This window comes from Ranitomeya variabilis, chromosome 4 (assembly GCF_051348905.1).
Source record: "Ranitomeya variabilis isolate aRanVar5 chromosome 4, aRanVar5.hap1, whole genome shotgun sequence".
Lineage (NCBI taxonomy): Eukaryota > Metazoa > Chordata > Amphibia > Anura > Dendrobatidae > Ranitomeya > Ranitomeya variabilis.
In genome coordinates, this window is record NC_135235.1 from 51,678,417 (window position 1) to 51,699,459 (window position 21,043).

Here is a 21,043-nt window from a genome sequence, read left to right on the forward strand (position 1 = left end):
TAAAATAAAAAAGTAGGTTCAATGCAGTTTAAAATAGGTTACAGGGGTACACAGGCAGCATTGGTTTGGTCAGCAGAGGACAATTGCAAGAAGTGGCGCAGACTTACTAGGCCTAAAATAAAAAAAGTAGGCTCTATGCAGTTCTAAACTGGTAACAGGAGTAAACTGGCGGCACTGCTTTGTTCGGTGGATGACAACTGGAAGAAGTGGCTGACACAGTAAGTTGGCCAAAATAGTAAAGTGGGCTAAATGTCTGCAAAAAAATGTTCCTAAATAAACAGGTGGCAAAGCTAGGTACAGGGGTGGGTTCCTCTGCTGAGTAGCAGACAGTGGTAGTTCGCGCACAGTATTCACAGGTCTAAATGGAGGGCAGGGCCCCTGTATATTTTTACTATCATCTATCATTTCAACAAATTTGTATTGGAAGTGCCATTGAAGGATTTAGCAGCACAGACTAAACAGTAGTGGAGCAGTGAGAGGTAAGTTTTTCAAGTGGTAGGGCACTGTTTGAGCTGGGGGGAACACTCTCTCGTGGGCGGCGGTACTGGCCCAGGGCCCCTCATATTACGATGGTGTGTCTGACGTTGGGTGTGCACCACCACCTCCAGAGACACTTCATTGTATTATGAGGGACCCTGTGCCAGTGCCGTCGGCCAAAATTGGGCACACCCACCTGTCCAGGCAAACGGCACTCGCATGGGTGCTTGCGCCAAGTGGTGACCACGGCCCCGTGGGGGGAGTCAGCCTATTTAGGGAGGTGTAAATATGGCCTATGGTGGACATTCAGCAGCTGCAAATGGAGGAATTGGAGCAGTCAGTAAGAGGAGTCCAAAAGCAAGACCTTTTTACAGGAAAGCTACGTGTGAGCAGGGGAAGGTGGGGCAAAATAATTAGAAATCCATGATTGGTTCATTTTAATGAAGGTTAGATCATCAACATTTTGGGTAGTCAGACGAGTCCTTTTTTCGGTCAGCATTGAACCAGCAGCACTGAAGACTCTTAATGATAGCACACTAGCAGCTGGGCAAGCGACCTCCTGTAATGCATATTCTGCCAATTCAGGCCAGGTGTCTATTTTAGATGCCCAGTAATCAAAGGGGAATGACGTGTGAGGGAGAACATCGATAAGGGAGGAAAAATAGTTCGTAACCATACTGGACAAATGTTGTCTCCTGTTACTTTGAATTGATGCAGCAGTACCTGTCGTGTCTGCGGTCATTGCGAAATCACTCCACAACCTGGTCATAAAACCCCTCTGTCCAACACCACTTCTGATTTGTGCACCTCTAACACCTCTGCCATGTTGCCCCCTGCAGCTCGTGTGAGAAACATCACCGGCGCTGTGTGCTGGGAATGCCTGAACCAAACTGTCTACAAGAGTTGCTTGTTTGGTAGCCAATATTTGCTCAAGGTTCTCATGTGGCATGATATTTTGTAATTTCCCTTTATAGCGTGGATCCAGGAGGCAGGCCAACCAGTAATCGTCATCGGTCATTATTTTGATAATGCGGGGGTCCCTTTTTAGGATACGCAAGGCATAATCAGCCATGTGGGCCAATGTTCCAGGTGTCAAATCACTGCTTGTGCTGGGTTGAGGAGCACTTTCTGGCAAATCAACATCACTTGTCTCCCGCAAAAACCCTGTACCTGACCTTGCAACGCCACCAGTTTATATTGCCCCCTGAGAAGCTTCCTTCTCCCATAAATATTCATCCCCATCATCCTCCTCCTCCTCCTCCTCCTCTTCGTCCGCCACCTCGTCCAGGAAGGTTCCCTGAGCAGACAATGGCTGACTGTCATCAAGGCTTCCCTCATCCTGGGCTGCAGATGCCTGCTCCTTAATGTGCGTCAAACTTTGCATCAGCAGACGCATTAGTGGGATGCTCATGCTTATGACGGCGTCGACTGCACTTACCAGCCATGTGCATTTCTCAAAACACTGAAAGACTTGACAGAGGTCTTGTAGCTTCGACCACTGCACACCTGACAACTCCATGTCTGCCATCCAAGTGCCTGCCCGTGTATGTGTATCCTCCCACAAATACATTACAGCACGCCTCTGTTCGCACAGCCTCTGAAGCATGTGCAGTGTGGAGTTCCACCTTGTTGCAACGTCGATTATTAGGCGGTGCAGGGGAAGCTTCAGCAATCACTGATGGTTCTGCATATGGCTGGCGTGTACGGGCGATCAACGGATGTGCGAGCAAAGTCTTCAAGAGAAGGGCTGGTAACCCCGGATAACTTTTCAGGAAGCACTGCACCACCAGGTTCAAGGTGTGAGCCAGGCAAGGTATGTTTCAGTTGTGAAAGGGCTATGGCAGCCATAACATTCCTTCCGTTATCACTGACTACCTTGCCTGCCTCAAGATGTACACTGCCCAGCCATGAATGAGTTTCTTGCCACAAGAACTCAACCAGAACTTCCGCGATGTGTCTGTTGTCACCCAAACACTTCATTTCCAACACAGCCTGCTGACACTTACCACTAGCTGTTCCATAATGAGACTCCTCGTGTGCAACACTGGCAGCTGCGGATGGAGTGGTCGTGCGACTGCGCTCTCTGGACGAGATTTTGCTTCTGCTGGAGGAGGAGGAGGAGGAGGAGGGGTGTCAAATGCCTACAGCCAACTGTTTCCTAGACCGTGGGCTAGGCAGAACTGTCCCACTATGTCTGTCCCCTGTGGACCCTGCATCCACCACATTAACCCAGTGTGCCGTGATGGACATGTAACGTCCCTGGCCATGCCTACTGGTCCATGCATCTGTTGAGGTGCAACTTTATACTGACTGATTGCCTGAGTGCATGGACAATGCGGTCTTTGACATGCTGGTGAAGGGCTGGGATGGATTTTCTCACAAAGAAGTGACGACTGGGTAGGTCATAGCGTGTTACCGCATAGGCCATCAGGGCTTTGAAAGCTTCGCTTTCAACCAACCGGTAGGGCATCATCTCTAACGAGATTAGTCTAGCAATGTGGGAGTTCAAACCCTGTGTACACGGATGAGTACTTCCTTTTCCTAGCGAGAGTCTCTTGTAGGGTGAGCTGGACTGGAGAGCTGCATATGGTGGAACTAGCGGGGGTGGTGGTGGACATGGCAGATTGAGAGAGGGTTGGTGATGGTATTCTTGCTGTTGGCCTACATACATTGTTTCCTACCAACAACCTGGTGATTCCCTGACTGCTTTGGCCTTGCTGCCATACCTCCATATTTGCTGCAGGTGGTGTCCTAAACGGTGAGCTTACAGTGAGGGAAGCAATGTAGCATTGCTGACTAGCTTCATTCTGAGCTGGTGCACCTACGTTATGGGACGTTTGGTAGTTAGTCCAGGCTTGCAAGTGCATGCTGGTTAAATGTCTACGCATGCACGTTGTATTTAAATTTTTGACATTCTGCCCTCTGCTAAAGGTCCTTGAGCATTTCTTACAGATAACTTTGCACTGATCATTCGGATCTTGGTAAAAAAATTGCCAGACTGCACTCCTCCTACTATCGAATACCTTTTCAGGCATTGCACACTGTGCTACTTTAACCGGATGGCCACGCTGTCCTACAACTGTTTTTGGTTTTGACACTGTTTTGGCCAGATTCGGGCCTGACAAATGAAAGCTGTTGCGATGTTGATGCCTGCTGCTGCTCCTCCTCCTCCGCTTCAGAGCTACTGCCAGCGGCACCCTGTTCCCCCAATGGCTGCCAATCGGGGTCAACAACTGGGTCATCTATCACCTCCTCTTCAATGTCCTGTGCACCTTCCTCTGTGTCACCGTGTAAGGTGCTATAGCGTTTTGGGACGAGGCACCATAGTCTCATCAGGGTCAGATTCTGGCTCAGTACACTGCGAGGGCAATGTTGTGATCTGAGTCAATGGAACAGCATAATAATCTAGCTGTGGCTGTGCATCTGTGCAATCCATGTCCGATTCATCTTGTAATGGCCTGTTAACAATTTCCCTTTCTAACGCAGGCACGGCATGTGTAAAGAGCTCCATGGAGTAACCTGTTGTGTTGCCTGACGCATCCTTCACGGTTGTTCTGGGTGAAGGACACAAGGAAGTGACTTGTTCCTGACCGGGACCATCCACTGACGACTCACTGCTCTTAAATTTTGAACTTTCCGAAGAGGAGGCGAAAGAGCTAGAGACTGAGTCAGCAAGGAAAGCCAAAACTTTTTCCTGCTGCTCCGGCTTTAAAAGCGGTTTTCCTACTCCCAGAAAAGGGATCGTTCGAGGCCTTGTGTAGCCAGACGATGACGCTGGCTCAACAACTCGAGCCTTAGGTGCCATTTTGCTTTTCCCACTACCACCAGATGCTCCCCCACCACCATCATTACCAGCTGGCAATGACCGCCCACGGCCACGACCTCTTCCACCAGACTTCTTGGGAAAATGTAACCAAACTAACAACCATTATATGGTACTGTAAAACAAGGTAGAAGGTGTATGTAAACTTGTTGTGAATTTAAATCTCCCTTTCTATATGTGTGGGAGACTGCTGCAAAAATCAGGCCCACTGTATTACACTACACAGTGTATGTGGCAGAAATTGGCTGGCAGATATACGCCAAACAGAACAGACGCAGATGCACTTAGTGGCAATATAAATCTCCCTTTTTATGTGTGGGACACTGCTGCAAAATTCAGGCCCACTGTATTACACTACACGGTATAAGTGGCAGAAAGTGGCTGGCAGATATATGCCAAACAGAACAGACGCAGATGCACTTAGTGGCAATATAAATCTCCCTTTTTATGTGTGGGACACTGCTGCAAAATTCAGGCCCACTGTATTACACTACACGGTATAAGTGGCAGAAAGTGGCTGGCAGATATACACCAAACAGAACAGATGCAGATGCACTTAGTGGCAATATAAATCTCCCTTTTTATGTGTGGGACACTGCTGCAAAACAAAAACAGGCCGACTGTATTACACTACACAGTATAAGTGGCAGAAAGTGGCTGGCAGATATACGCCAAACAGAACAGACGCAGATGCACTTAGTGGCAATATAAATCTCCCTTTTTATGTGTGGGACACTGCTGCAAAATGCTGGCAGATATATATATATATATATATATATATATATATATATATATATATATATATATATATATATATATAAAGGGACTGTATTACAATAACAATCTCCCTACAATGATCTCAGGACAAGTATGGCAGCCAGCAATAAAAAGGACTGCTGCACACAAAAGTGTGGACAAATAAACAATAGAACTGTGCAGAAAGGAGCAACAGGACTTTTGCTTTTAAAAAAGCAGTTGGTTTGCACAGCGGCGATCAAACAGCAATGCAGCTATCAGGGAGCCTTATAAGCTACAGAGCTGATGCACAGAAATCTAGCCTCCACTGTCCCTGCAAAGAAAAGGTGGTGTTGGACAGTGGAAATCGCTACAGCACAAGCGGTTTGGGGGTTAATATTTCCTCCCTAACAATATTCCTGCTTTTGACGAAGCTGTAGAAACCTCTCCCTATGCTGACATCGGCAGAAGTAAGATGGCGGTCGGCATGCACGCCCCTTTATAGCCCCTGTGACGCCGCAGAAAGCAAGCCAATCACTGTCATGCCCTTCTCTAAGATGGTGGGGACCGAGACCTATGTCATCACGCTGCCCACACTCTGTGTCCACCTTCATTGGCTGAGAAATGGCGCTGAAAGCGTCATATGAAATGCGACTTTGGTGCGAAGATCGCCGACAGCATGGCCGATCCCACCCTGGGATCGGGTCAGGTTTCACGAAACCCGACTTTGCCGAAAGTCGGCGATTTTTGAAAATGTCCGATCCGTTTCGCTCAACCCTATTTATGACCCACAGCTTGGTGGTTATCATCTATGGTCCACAGCTTGGTGATTACAGTTTTTAAACTCATCTTGGTGGTTACAGTCTATACCACACAGCTTGGTGCTTATAGTACATAGCCCACAACGTGCTAGTTACAATATATAGCACACAGATTCGTGGTTACAGTCTATGGTCCACAGCTTGGTGATAACAGTTTGTGAAACACAGCTTGGTGGTTACAGTCTATTGTGACAGCTGGGGGGTTACAGCGTATGGCCCACAGCTGGTGGCTACAGTCTATGGTCCACAGCTTGGTGCTTATAGTCTATGGCCCACAACTTGCTAGTTGCAATATATAGCACACAGATTGGTGGTTATAATGTGTGATTCACAGCTTATGGTTACAGATAATTTACAGCACCATGACCAGTGGAAGTTCAGAAAAGCAATGACAAATCTCTCTAAGCAATAGGACTCTCTATGTTTGTGAACAGAAATATTTGCGGGTTTGTGTTGTCCTTTTCTGAGGCCAGTCTATTTTTCTGTTGTTGTAGCTGCGTGAGGTCTTGTTTTTAATTTAATGAGCTGACACTTTTATTAATATCATTTTGGGGTACATATAATGATTTAATTGCTTTTTACCCCATTTGTTATATTTGAGGTTGAGATGTGACAACCAAGAAACGGCTATTCAGACATCCCCCCATACAACATTTATTGTACATGTGAAATTATTTTATATGTTAACAGTTTTTATAGATACGGTATGCCAATACAATATATATATATATATATATATATATATATATATATATATATATATATATATATACACTCACCGGCCACTTTATTAGGTACACCATGCTAGTAACGGGTTGGACCCCCTTTTGCCTTCAGAACTGCCTCAATTCTTCGTGGCATAGATTCAACAAGGTGCTGGAAGCATTCCTCAGAGATTTTGGTCCATATTGACATGATGGCATCACACAGTTGCCGCAGATTTGTCGGCTGCACATCCCAAAGATGCTCCATACAAGGCAGGATGGATCCATGCTTTCATGTTGTTTATGCCAAATTCTGACCCTACCATCCGAATGTCGCAGCAGAAATCGAGACTCATCAGACCAAGCAACGTTTTTCCAATCTTCTACTGTCCAATTTCGATGAGCTTGTACAAATTGTAGCCTCAGTTTCCTGTTCTTAGCTGAAAGGAGTGGTACCCGGTGTGGTCTTCTGCTGCTGTAGCCCATCTGCCTCAAAGTTCGACGCACTGTGCGTTCAGAGATGCTCTTAGGTCTACCTTGGTTGTAACGGGTGGCGATTTGAGTCACTGTTGCCTTTCTATCAGCTCGAACCAGTCTGCCCATTCTCCTCTGACCTCTGGCATCAACAAGGCATTTCCTCCCACAGAACTGCCGCTCACTGGATTTTTTTTTCTTTTTCGGACCATTCTCTGTAAACCCTAGAGATGGTTGTGCGTGAAAATCCCAGTAGATCAGCAGTTTCTGAAATACTCAGACCAGCCCTTCTGGCACCAACAACCATGCCACGTTCAAAGGCACTCAAATCACCTTTCTTCCCCATACTGATGCTCGGTTTGAACTGCAGGAGATTGTCTTGACCATGTCTACATGCCTAAATGCACTGAGTTGCCGCCATGTGATTGGCTGATTAGAAATTAAGTGTTAACAAGAAGTTGGACAGGTGTACCTAATAAAGTGGCCAGTGAGTGTATATATATATATATATATATATATATATATATATATATATATATATATATATATATATATTTTTTTTTTTTTTTTTTTTTTCTAACTGGGGATAGGAGAGTTGATCTGTTCGTTCATTTTATATATATATGTTTGTTTGTTTTTTTGGTTATTTTTGCATTTGTTTGATTGCTTGATCTATATAATGCAATACTATAGTATCACACTACTACAAAATGATGACCTCACGGGAGCATGAGGATGGCAGTCACAAGGACCTTTACCAGGCTTATGGAATCCATAGTCACTGATTCAGAACCTGAAATTATGGCTCTGGGGGACCTTTGCCTGACATTGCCATCTCCGTGTGTGGTTCCACCATTACTCCCAAGCAACATGCCCGCTGCCTTGGGGTCATCCTTGATTCCGTGCTTTCATTCACCCCCCACATCCGATCACTGGCTCGCTCTTCTTATCTGCATCTCAAAAATATTTCTAGAATTCGCCCGTTTCTTACTTTCGACTCTGCAAAAACTCTTACTGTCTCACTTATTCATTCTCGTCTGGACTATTGTAACTCTCTACTAATCGGCCTCCCTCTTACCAAACTCTCCCCACTCCAATCTGTCCTGAATGCTGCTGCCAGGATCATATTCTTCACCAACCGTTACACCGATGCCTCTACCTTGTGCCAGTCATTACACTGGCTACCCATCAACTCCAGAACCCAGTACAAAACTACTACCCTCATCCACAAAGCACTCCATGGCTCAGCACCACCCTACATCTCCTCTCTTTTCTCAGTCTACCACCCTACCCGTGCCCTCCGCTCCGCTAATGACCTCAGGTTAGCATCCTCAATAATCAGAACCTCCCACCCCCGTCTCCAAGACTTTACACGTGCTGCGCCGATTCTTTGGAATGCACTACCTAGGTTAATACGATTAATCCCCAATCCCCACAGCTTTAAGCGTGCCCTAAAAACGCATTTGTTCAGACTGGCCTACCGCCTCAACGCATTAACCTAACTATCCCTGTGTGGCCTAATTAAAAAAAAAAAAAACATAATCAGGTTCCTCGCATCATGTTCTCATACACTTTATGCAGTCAATAGCCTCTGTGTCTGTACTGCTACATACTTAGGCTGTTAACTGGTTCATGCAGCTTTACATGAACACCCGAGCCTTACACTATGGCTGGTCCAAATAACTAAAGCAATTGTTACCATCCACCTCTCGTGTCTCCCCTTTTCCTCATAGTTTGTAAGCTTGTGAGCAGGGCCCTCATTCCTCCTGGTATCTGTTTTGAACTGTGATTTCTGTTATGCTGTAAAGTCTATTGTCTGTACAAGTCCCCTCTATAATTTGTAAAGCACTGTGGAATATGTTGGTGCTATATAAATAAAATTTATTATTATATTATTATTACTGATAAGTGCCAGAATAGGCACGTCAAATGGATCGTGCCACCTAAATGCCGGTGTCAGTCATTAACAGCGGCATTTAATGGATTAATCAGCTTCCATCTGAGCTAGGTCCGGTTGCTTTTGGTAAAGGTAGTTGTCAACATTATAACACAGATAGTATCTGTCGTGTGTTGTGGTCTGGGCTCCTGTGGATAACAATGTCACCAGAGCTTTGGGAGAGCCAGTTTTTACACCACTGTAATGGCGCTGGCACCAGAGGTGAGTATAGCTGTTATTGTTTTACTTTAGGGAAGCATAGTGATTGACAAGGGTTTGTCCAAGTAGTAGACAACCACTTTAAAGGCATGATATATATTAACTGCAATAGAATTGTCCTATCCATATTTAGTATGTAATTCCAAAATATCCTGTGGACCCAGACTACCAGACTGTGAAGTGTCTGCTGCTCTGGTGAAGTCAAGCTATCCCTGTAGTACATGGGCAGTCTTATCAACAGAAAGAAATCTAGGCTGGTGGTAGGTTCCTCTTGCAAAATCAATGCCCAAGGATCTGAGAGCCAAAGTCTTGGCACCACCCAAAACAAAGGTTGTTAATGAAGAGACTAGGGAGGCCGAGACATGTAGTCTCCCTGCTTCAGCACCTGCTAAAGCACCACACCCTACTAAAACTCGCAGCATATTGCTGGAGGCTGCCAGATATAGTTGTGTGCTCCTCAGGTTCTGTCCTGTGTATGCAGATATTGATTAGTGCTTTGTTTTGACATTGACAAGTTACTCTTCCGCCTTTTGATTTTGTACATTCTCTGACCTCTCGGTTCTAATCCAGCTACCTGACTACTCCTGCAAGCCTGCACCACCGGCTAGCAATTGACTCCATGGTGCCAGCTCAGGGGCCCCTGTGTAAGTCCAGATGCCTATATAGGAGTTAAGGGTGATGGCCAGGGTGACCCCTTGGATCTGATAAACGGAGTGGCTTGCACTAAGCCTCTCCATGGTAGACATTTTTAGAGCTGCCAGACAACCACTGATAGAGCTACATTACACCTAGTAGAGAATTTTGACTGAAAGGGGTTGTCCACTACTTTCAATTAACCCCCCAATGTATCCCCCCGGGGCCCCTGATGAATTGTGCAAATACCTTTTGTTGCCGTTTTTGCCTGTGAGCGGCGCTGTAGCGGCGGCTGAGTCCGGGTCACGTGACCCCCAGGCTGCAGCCGCCGCTTATTTCCGCCGACGTCACGTCAATTTCCAGGCTCTGGAAATTGACGTGACGTCAGCAGCAGGTGTGTCCCAGCCGCACAGTCAGAGCAGTCACTCATCAAGAGTGACTGGGCTGTGGGCGGGGCTGGTGGCTGCCTGCGGGGCTGTGCTGGGGCAGGCGGGGCTAGGCAGTGATGATGAAGGTGCGGGCGCTGAGGTCTGTATGTACGTGCCAGCGCCGGTGCTCTGCGTGCCAGCGCCGGTATGTAGGTACGGCGCCGGGGCTCTGCGCCGGCATGTGGGGGTGGGGGCCGGCGCCGGTGCTCTGCGTGCCAGCGCCGGTATGTAGGTACGGCGCCGGGGCTCTGCGCCGGCATGTGGGGGTGGGGGCCGGTGCTCTGCGTGCCAGCGCCGGAATGTGGGTACGGCGCCGGGGCTCTGCGCCGGCATGTGGGGGTGGGGGTGGGGATGGGGGCCGGCGCCGGGGCTCTGCTGCCGGTATGTGCTGGGTCTGCTGCGGGGGGTGGGGTGGTCTTTGGTGTGTGTGTGTGTGTGTGTCTCTGTGTGCAGGCATTGTCCGATGGGACTACAAGTCCCATCGTGCTCTGCCTGATACACTGACAGTCAGTGACACATTAGCCAATGATGGGACAGTAGTAGTCCCATCATCCGGCTAATGTGTTGAATGTAAAAAAAAACAAAACAAAAAAAAAACACACATATACAGTACATACACACATACAGAACATGCGCCATGCGACGACATGCAGCATGCGATGACATGCTGCATGCGCTGACATGCGCCATGCGACGGCATGCGATTACATGCACCATGCGACACCATGCGCCACGCGACGACATGCGCCATGCGACAGCATGCGCCATGCGACGACATGCGCCACGCGACGACATGCGCCATGCGACACCATGCGCCATGCGACGACATGCGCCATGCGATGACATGCGCCATGCAACGACATGCACATACAGTACATACATACATACAGACATACAGTACATACATACAGACATACAGTACATACAAACAGACATACAGTACATATAACATAGATTACATACTCACCATCACTTGTCACTTTGATCCCCGAAGCCAGTGTCATAAAAAATATTAAAATAATAAACAACCAATATACTCCCTGATCCACAGAAATCCAATTAAAACGAGTGTCCCAAGACGATCTCCCGTGGAGAACAGGAGCATCTGCTGATGCAACCACTCTCCAGGGGCTCCAGGAAGACAATGAGGGGAGGAAGGTATCCTTCCACAATGTATTCCTACGCCCCTGTGAGAAAATAGTCCCTAGTCTCACTTTATGGTATGCTGTATGAGAAAGTTCCCACGCAGCTTTTTGCCATAAAGTGAGACCAGTGAACTATAGTAACCTCAGTGATGCACTGCAGGAGCCATTGTCTCCTGTCAGTGTGTCACTGAGGGTCCTATAGAGCAGTGACATCACCCGATGTCACTGTTCTATAGGGGAGATCGTCGTGGGACACTCGTTATTATTTGGACTACGGCGGACAGGTAGTATACGGTTTATTATTTTACGTTTTTTGTATGGTAAGTATGGTGAAATGAAGAATATTAAAATACTTTTTCCTAATGTGTGTGTGTTTTATTAACCCTTTATTAATATTGGATTAATAATGGATAGGCGTCTTATTGACGCCTCTCCGTTATTAACCCGGCTTAATGTCACCTTACAATAGCAAGGTGACATTAACCCCTTATTACCCCATATCCCACCGCTACACGGGATTGGGAAGCGAGGGGCTTAGGCTGGTTTCACACTTGCGTTTTTATCTGCATGCGTTTTTTAAAAAACCGCATGTGTGAAAAAACGCATGTAAACGTGGTAAAACGCTGCGTTTTTTAGACGCATGCGTTTTTGCATGTAGAAAAAAAGCGGCGTTTTGCCGCGTTTACATGCGTTTTTTCATGCGTTTGCGTTTTTAAAACGCATGCTGAGAAGTGTGTGACAGCTGCCAATCATCAAAATCCACAAGAAAACCCACTATAAATAGAAATAGCTAGGGGTAGGGTTAGGGCCTAACCCTAAACGTGACAGAAATACGTGGCACTGAAATACGTGGCACTGAAATACGTGGCACTTACATAGGTGGCACTTAAATCCGTGGCACTGAAATACATGGCACGTGGCACTGAAATACGTGGCACTTAAATCCGTGGCACTGAAATACGTGTCACGTGGCACTTAAATACGTGGCACTTACATACATGGCACTTACATACATGGCACTTACATACGTGGCACTTACATATGTGGCACTTGCATACGTGGCACTTATATACGTGGCACTTACATACGTGACACTTACATACGTGGCACTTACATACGTGGCACATGGCACTTACATACGTGGCACTCACATATGTGGCACTTACATACGTGGCACTTAAATACGTGGCACGTGGCACTTACATACGTGGCACTTATATACATGGCACGTGGCACTTACATACGTGGCACTTACATACGTGGCACTTACATACGTGGCACGTGGCACTTACATATGTGGCACTTACATATGTGGCACTTACATACGTGGCACTTAAATACGTGGCACTTACATACGTGGCACTTATATACGTGGCACTTACATACGTGACACTTACATACGTGGCACTTACATACGTGGCACGTGGCACTTACATACGTGGCACTTACATACGTGGCACTTATATATGTGGCACTGAAATATCGTGGCACTATGTCATAAAATGTTCATTAAACGGTTAGGGGTGAGGTTAGGGGTAGGGTTAGGGTTTGGATCCCTTTATCACCCTGATGGTGGTGGGTGGTTTTTCAGTGTTTTTTCTGTTTTTTTTCTATAAAAACGCATGCATTTTTAATGCAAACAAACGCGCGTGTTCAAAAACGCATGCGTTGCCAAAACGCAGCACAATGCATGTCCATGTGCCCCCATGTTAAATATAGGGGCGCATGACGCATGCGGCGACGCTGCGGCGCCGAACGCTAATGTGAACGTAGACTTACAGATGCGCCATTTCTGGGGTGGCTGCGGACTGGTATTTGTAGCCGGGGGGGGACCAATATCCATGGCCCCTCTCTAGGCTATTAATATCAGCCCGCAGCTGTCTGCGTAGCCTTTCTGGCTATAAAATATAGGGGGACCCCACGTCATTTTTTTTGGGGGGGTCCCTCTATTTTTATAGCCAGTAAAGGCTACGCAGAGAGCTGCGGGCTGATATTCATAGCAGGCTACAAATATTGGCCTCAGCCGTCGGCTTTCCCCCTCTGGCGCAGAAAATTGCGCGGGAGCCCACGCCGTTTTTTTCAGTTTTTTATTAAATTAAACGCTCATTAAGCCCTGTTTCACACTTGCGTCGGCACGGGTCCATCGCTATGCCGCTATGCGTTGGGCCGACGTACCGACGCACGTTGTGAAATTTGTGCACGTCGTGGGCAGCGGATGCAGTTTTTCAACGCATCCGCTGCCCATTCTGAAGTCTGGAGAGGAGGGGGCGGAGTTTTGGCCGCGCATGCGCGGTGGAAAATGGCAGACGTGACGGATGTGCCAACGGTCCGCCAAAACACGACGCATCCGTTGCACGATGGACGCGACGTGTGGCCATCCGTCGCGATCCTTCACTAATACACGTCTATGGGTAAAAAACGCATCCTGCGAGCACATTTGCAGGATCCGTTTTTTTCCCAAAAAGACGGATTGCGAAAAACGCAAGTGTGAAAGTAGCCTTATAGAAACATCGGCCTTTCTATTATATATCTATGGATATATCTATCTATAGATATATTTATCTATAGATATATCTATAGATACATAGATGTATCTATCCATATATTTGGCTGCTTTCACACATCAGGCTTTTGCCGTGAGGCACAATCCGGCGAGTTTTGAAAAAAACGGATCCATTTTTTTCCAACGGATCCGTCTTTTTTTCATAGAGTTTCATCCGTTTTTTGCTGGATCCGTCAAAAAAGCTGTTTCCGCCGGATGGAAAACACATACAGAGGAACGTTTTTTCTGTCCGGCGAAAAAACGCACAGCGACGGATCCGGCAAAAAAAGTATGAAACTGAGCTGTGAAATGATGAATCCGGCCTTGGAATCCGTTTTTTCATGCATGTTTCCATTCAAATCATGCACATTTTCCGTTTATTTACTTATTTCCAAAAACGGCATTAAAACCGCGCATAAACCGCACCCAAAAAAGCATAAAAACTGCACCAAAAACTGCATCAAAACTGCACCAAAAACTGCATCAAAACCTGGTGCAGTTTCGCAGTTTTGGTGCGGTTTTGATACAGTTTTTGGTGCGGTTTTGATGCAGTTCTTGGTGCGGTTTCGATGCGGCTTTTTCCGCAGCATGTGCACAAGTCTGCGGCTCCCATAGACTTACATTGGTTGTACACTACACGTGCGGCAAAAAACGCTGCGGATCTGCAATCAGATCCGCAAAGTGTGCACACAGCCTTAGCATTTAGTGAACCTAGCCAAAAAGCCAAGCAAAAAACAAGCGTGGGATTGCACTTTTTTTGCCATTTCATTGCACTTTGAATTTTTTTCACATTTTCTGCTACACGACATGCTAAAACCAATGATGGCGTTCAAAAGTAGAACTTGTTCTGCAAAAGATAAGCCCTCACATGGCCATACTGACGGAAAAATTATGGCTCTGGAAAGAAGGGGAGCGATAAACGAAAACAAAAAAGCTCCAGGGGGTGAAGGGGTTTAGAAACATGGATATGGACATATCTATGGAAATAGACATAGATATATCTGTATGTATGTATCTATCTATCTATCTATCTATCTATCCATCTATCTATCCCTCTATCTGTGTGTAATGGAGTGTGGGTTGGACAAATGTAAAAGAGGAGGTTGGACAGAAATGACATCACAAATCTTTTTGAAGCTAGAGGAGGGAGAGGAGGGAGGGGTTTGGGTGTGTTTTGGAGTGGGTGTGCTAGGTTCAGGCTTAGTAGCAGTGCAATGCATCATGGAACTTGTAGTATTAGAGCACAATGACTCAGGAGAAAGGAAGTTGTCGATTAACCCCATGAGAGCTGAATCTAGCACTAAAATGTGCTGCTACAGCATGATAAAAGGTAATATTGCTAAAATAAACACAGTAGATGTTTTCACTGGCCCATAATAGCAAGATTTATGAAAAAAAAAAAAAAAGGTTATAGTAGTGGACAACTTCTTGAATGCTTTTGTGAACCTGTCCTTAGGTAAATCGTAAGGCTTCATTCACATGTGTGTTCACGTTTCCAATGTTATTTAATTGCTAAAATACAATACTATGCAGGGATGTACTATAAAATGGATGTAAGAAATGTAAACCTGAAAGACCCATTACAGGTTATTGGGGGTATGAGGACAGACTCTGATAAAATTCTAACTTTAGTTTTATCTCTACTCTTATAAGACCGCAGTGAGGACATTGCTATTAACATCGATGTTCCAGCGAGACTGGTCCCAGGCTCTGAACGTGCGCACATCATAATTATGGGTGAGTCCTTTTTCAACAATAGCAATCTTGGAAAATCTTACATTTAAGGGAAATATAATGCTACTGTATATACTATTCTATATTATTTATATAATATCTTGCTAGGTGATCTCCTGGCCAATGTTATTCCTAATTTGGATGATCTGGTCTACTTGCCTGATGGATGTGGAGAACAGAATTTAGCAAAGTTTACAAGATATGTTTCCACAATGGAGTGTCTCGAGAGTACAGAACAATTGACACCTGAAACAAAATCTAAGGCTATACAAGCAATGACTAAAGGTGAGTGACATGATTAAAGCATGATATCATAGTATGGTTGTCATTCTTCTGCAATTTCTCCTCAAAATGTACGAAAAAGGGGAAAATTGAGTGTTATCATAAGGGTGCTTTCACTTTGCGCTTTGTCACACGATAGTTGGCCCCGTCGAGGCTTACCCCCAAATCCCACTGCAAAACGGACATATACGCATACTGGAGGCAGATATACTACTGTATACTCTGTCTGGGTGTCCATCTCCAGTAGACGTATACGGCCAAAAATAATGTACGACAAAGCACATGTTCACTCTGTCCGCACCATTATAGTCTATAGCCACATCGGCGCATCCAACCGAATTTTGTTTTGCTCGGGGTTCGGATGTAAGCCCCAATGGGGCCACCTGGTGTGTGACAAAATAAAACAATGTGAAAGCATCCTTACGTTTCTGAATGAAACATGTCTCACAGACTGATAGTGTCCAGGCAGTAATGACCATGTCAAACTGCCACACAGTATGGGCACCCAGTTGTCATTGTCTCCTTACATTTTCAGGAGTAATAACAAAGAAACAACACAAAAGCTGCATTTTTATTATTAAGAGAATAGAAAAGTATTTATGACAACAGATGTAACAGGAGAGCTGAAAGGCCTTTTTAATACTACATTGAGGCATCAATCTTTTGGCAGAAATTCATGTTTTGATTGAGAAAGGCATGAATTGTATAACAAAATATATTATTTGTATGACTGTAAAATATTTTCTGTCCACAGGCTACCAAAAACAGCTCACACATAGTGTAGAAAATGGATCCTATGCAATGTTTTCTGGTGATGGAAATATTTGGTAGGTATGAAAAATGCACATTTATAGTGAGCTTACATTAGAACATTGGGAATGATAGTTATTCTGTGTCTCACTCCTTCGGTTTTTGTATTTTGAGCTCCTCATTAAGAACAGTGTGATAATATAATGAAGTTATTTATAAATCAGCGTCACTGTTTCCAAAAACTTGTCTTGATTACATCAGACATTTGTTATATACGACAAACGTATTGCCATCATCAACACAGCCATGTAATATACAGTTGCGTACTAGCTCTGAAATGCAGTACATGCATTTTTTTGTAAAATTCAACTATAGAAAAAAAGAGTAGTCAATTAAGTAGAGATGATCGAATCTTTTGAAATTGAAATTGTCCAGGTTCAGCAAATTTTTCCCCAAAATTTGATTCACTGCATATTGCCAGTGCTGTTAAGCCTTTAATTGCCCAAAAATGATGTGTAACACTTTGAGGTCTCCTAGAACTGTATCAAACCCCTTTAGAGCTCTTCAATGTAAACACAGCCATAAAAATCTCAAAGTGACTTCAGCATATAAATGGATGATAACCGCTGGGGTAACCAACAGCCTGTTTAGCAACACACAGCACTTACAGACTTTTTAAGTAACTTTTTAATTAAAAAAAAGTCCAAACAATTATTTTTTTTGGGGGGGACAGATACCTGCCTTGCAAGTGTTTATACATTGGCAGTGCAAACAGAAGAAGTCATATTTTTTTCACAAGGGTGGCGAGCAAAAATTATAAATTATCATTGGGGAGTATCAAGAGGTTTGACTTTGCTAAATGAAAAAACAATACATTTTTCCAAGATTTTCAGATTAGCAGACAGCAATACATTTTCTGGATAGATATATTCTTTACAAGCCATGCAAAAATTATCCCTATGTTCCAATTTTCTAAATGAAGAAACAATGGTGCATTTTCAAAAGTTGAAAAAATTATCCCTTTATTTAGGTAACAAAAAAAGTGAAGAAGCTATCCATTCTAAACCGAGAGTGAAAAAAATATCCCTTTTTTTTACATCTGCAATAGCTTTGCTATTAGAAAAATGAATAAGCAATCACAATGGTATTTTATCAAGCCATCCAAAAATTATCCATTTATTTACTGATCCAAAACGGGATAGCTATTTTCAAAGGGACTCGGTAATGACTTGTCAACAAACCATGAAAAAATATCCATATATTGGGTGCAGTTTCATATTTGTGTACTTTGAGAAGAGTGCGCTTCCCAGCAACAGTACAGTACAGCTATACAACTCCATTTACAAGCATGGGTAGATGTGCTGGGCAAGTGTCTAGCTAAAGTGGCAGCAGCAGTTGCCCTTGTAGAATATGATGAAGCAGTCAAGAAGATGTTTGACAGTTTAGGTCCAGCTCTGGCAGTATTCATCATCCGGCGCCTGCGCTGTAGCTAAATAATTTTAAAAAATGGCTTGAGTTCCCCTGTATATTTGATAATCAGCCAGGCAAATCTCACAGCTGGGGGCTGCAACCCACAGCTGTCAGATTTAGTAAGACTGGTTGTCGAGAATAGAGGGGTCCCCACACTGATTTTTTAAATTATTTAACTAAATAATAAAAAAAAACTGTGTGGGGTCCACCACATTTTTGATAACCAGCCTTGCTAAAGCAGACAGTTGGGGGCTGGTATTCTTAGACTGGCAAGGGGCCATGGATATTGACCCCCCCAACCTAAAGTTAGCAGCCCGAAGCTGCTCAGAAAAGGTGCATCTATGAGATGTTCCAATTCTGGCACTTTGCACAGCTCTTTTCAATTGTCCTGCAGCAGTAACAAGTGGGGTTGATATTTGTGGGGTTGATGTCACCTTTGTATTGTCCACCGCAGTGAAATTCTCCCAGTGAACTGCGGTGATCTCACCTCTGCACCGTGAGACTTTTTCTCACTGTGCTAGCAGTGATCTCACAGGAGGGAGGTCACCACAGTTCAGGGGCCCGACTGGGAACACAGTCTCAGTGACCGACAGTAACCTCGATGACGTCACCACTAGTCACTGATGCTGCACTCGCAACAGCTCATTCACCAGTGGTTCTCAGCCAGGACAGTCACATCTTGGCACCATCCAGGTTGAAAACTGTCTATCCCCCACACATGGATTATGGCGTGGGACAGAACAAAGGACAGCTAAGGGAAATTGTTGTTTTTAATTTTTGTTTTATTACAGAAGACGAGGGATTCAATGGAACTAGGCATTAGGTGAGTATAACTGTGTTTGTTATTTTTTTCAAAAATTGGGAATTAGTAATGGATAGGTGAGGTGTCTTATAGATGCCTCTTAATTACTAAGCTGTGGGCATGATGTCTCCAGGCAATACAAAGGTGACATCAACCCCACAAATATGAACCTCACTTGCCACTGCTACAAGGAAAAGCTGGGCAAAGCACCAGAATTGGTGCATCTAACAGATGCCCCTTTTCCGGGAAGCTGCAGGCTGCTATTTTTCAGCTGAGGGGGCAATATACATTTCGCCTTACCAGCCTGAGAATACCAGCCCCCAGCTGTGTGCTTTAGCAAGGCTGGTTGTTAAAAATGGGGGGACCCCATGTTATTTTTTTTAAATTAATTATTTAAATAATTTTATAAATCTAAGTCGGTACCCCTCTATTCTTGATAACCAGCCTTGCTGACAGCTGAGGGTTGCAGCTCGCAGCTTTGAGTTTTGCCTAACTGATTATCAAAAATACAGGGGAACCCACGCCTATTTTTTTAAATTATTTATTTACAGTGTGGGTACCGGCTGATGAATACTGCCATCAGCCGCTCCTGCTCTCACTGTTATTAGCGACAGCATGCATCGGCTGATGGGAGCAGTAGTCCCATCAGCCGACAGCAGTAACCAGAGATAAACTTTATACCTTCGATCACAGCTTCGGGCTCACTCTGTCTTTTGACAGTGTGGGAACTGTGTCTGTCTGACTGGCGGTGATGATTTTACCACCAATCAGAAGCAGTGTTTGCCGCACATGCACATGACAGCGTGGCAAACATATGCTTGGGCCCCCCATTCAAGTGAACGGGGTTCTGGTACCTGAACCTGAACTTTTTGTAACTGTTCAGCCGAACCCTCCGGACCTGAACATCCAGGTGTCCGCCCATCTCTAGTTGTATGGCACCCATGGAATGGAAGTAAAAAAATAGAAGTAAAGCTCTGTTCAGTTTGCATCCAGGGCTTAAAGTGGAAATGGCAATACCAATTGATATAAGGGATATCCAAAAGATATAAAATAAGAGGTAATATGTTAATTTTAGTAATCAGACATATGCCAAATTACATACTGATATTATTGGACCATGGATTGTAGTCCACTTGTATAGACTTCAGCAAATTTAAAAATTAAGCTTGAATGTATCTTGAACACTTGTAGAGAGGCTTATGCCTAGACATTTTTGTGATTTCGAGGCCCATCTGAGACTAAAGGAGGCTTCTAGAGTTGAGCGACTTTTACTTTTTTAGGATCGAGTCGGGTTTCGCGAAACCCGACTTAGTCAAAAGTCGAGTCGAGTGAAATCGGCCAATTATCGCGCAAAGTCGGGATCGACCGAAAAACGAAACCCAATGTAAGTCAATGGGGAAGCAAAGTAAGCAGTGAGTGGAGGACAGGAAAACACCTACAGTGCCCATTTTAATGTCAAAAACATCAATTCGTGTCACTTAAGCTTGTGAATCTTAATTTACCTTATAATAATAGTTAGGCATTGAAAATTAGGGGGCATTTGGCTAAAGTTGTGGGGGGTAGGGCTGGCTCAAGTTTTTCATGGGCCCAGGAAATGCAGACTACGTCACGGAGGTGGAGCAGGGAGAGGTCAGTATTTCAACTTTGCAAGTGCTGTGATCCTGAGCAATCAGGGGAGCCCACTCGTTCGCATTGGCACTGGCACAGGGCCCCTCAAAGTACGGCGTTGTGTTTGACGGCAGGGGCGCCTCCCACCGGCAGAGACACTTTTGCGTACTATGAGGGGTCCTGTGACAGTGACGTCACCGAGTATGCCCTCCCCACCTGATGAAGGAACCAGCACTTTCATCTGCGCCTTCCTCTTTGTCCCCGTGTAAGGTGGTATAGTATGCGGGAAGGGGAACCTGACTTTCAGCAGGGTCAGATTCTGGCTGTTTAGAGTGCAAGGGGAATGTAGTGGTCTGGGTCAATGTACCAGCAGACTCATGTAGCACTGGCTGGGCAATGGGCAGGATGAGGAGGAAACACAGAAATAGGCCCATTTAATAAAGTGGGCTAAATGCAGTTC

General features: G+C 45.0%; 1 protein-coding gene across 1 annotated transcript in view; it reads left to right on the forward strand.

The window, feature by feature from the left end:
- LOC143769710 (alpha-2-macroglobulin-like protein 1) overlaps positions 1–21,043 on the forward strand; it is a 321,408-nt gene that overhangs the window by 248,736 nt on the left and 51,629 nt on the right. The window contains exons 23-25 of the mRNA XM_077258496.1: positions 15,591–15,674; positions 15,780–15,956; positions 16,708–16,780. Coding sequence (XP_077114611.1) covers positions 15,591–15,674; positions 15,780–15,956; positions 16,708–16,780 — 334 coding nt within the window. The remainder of the gene's footprint in view (positions 1–15,590; positions 15,675–15,779; positions 15,957–16,707; positions 16,781–21,043) is intronic.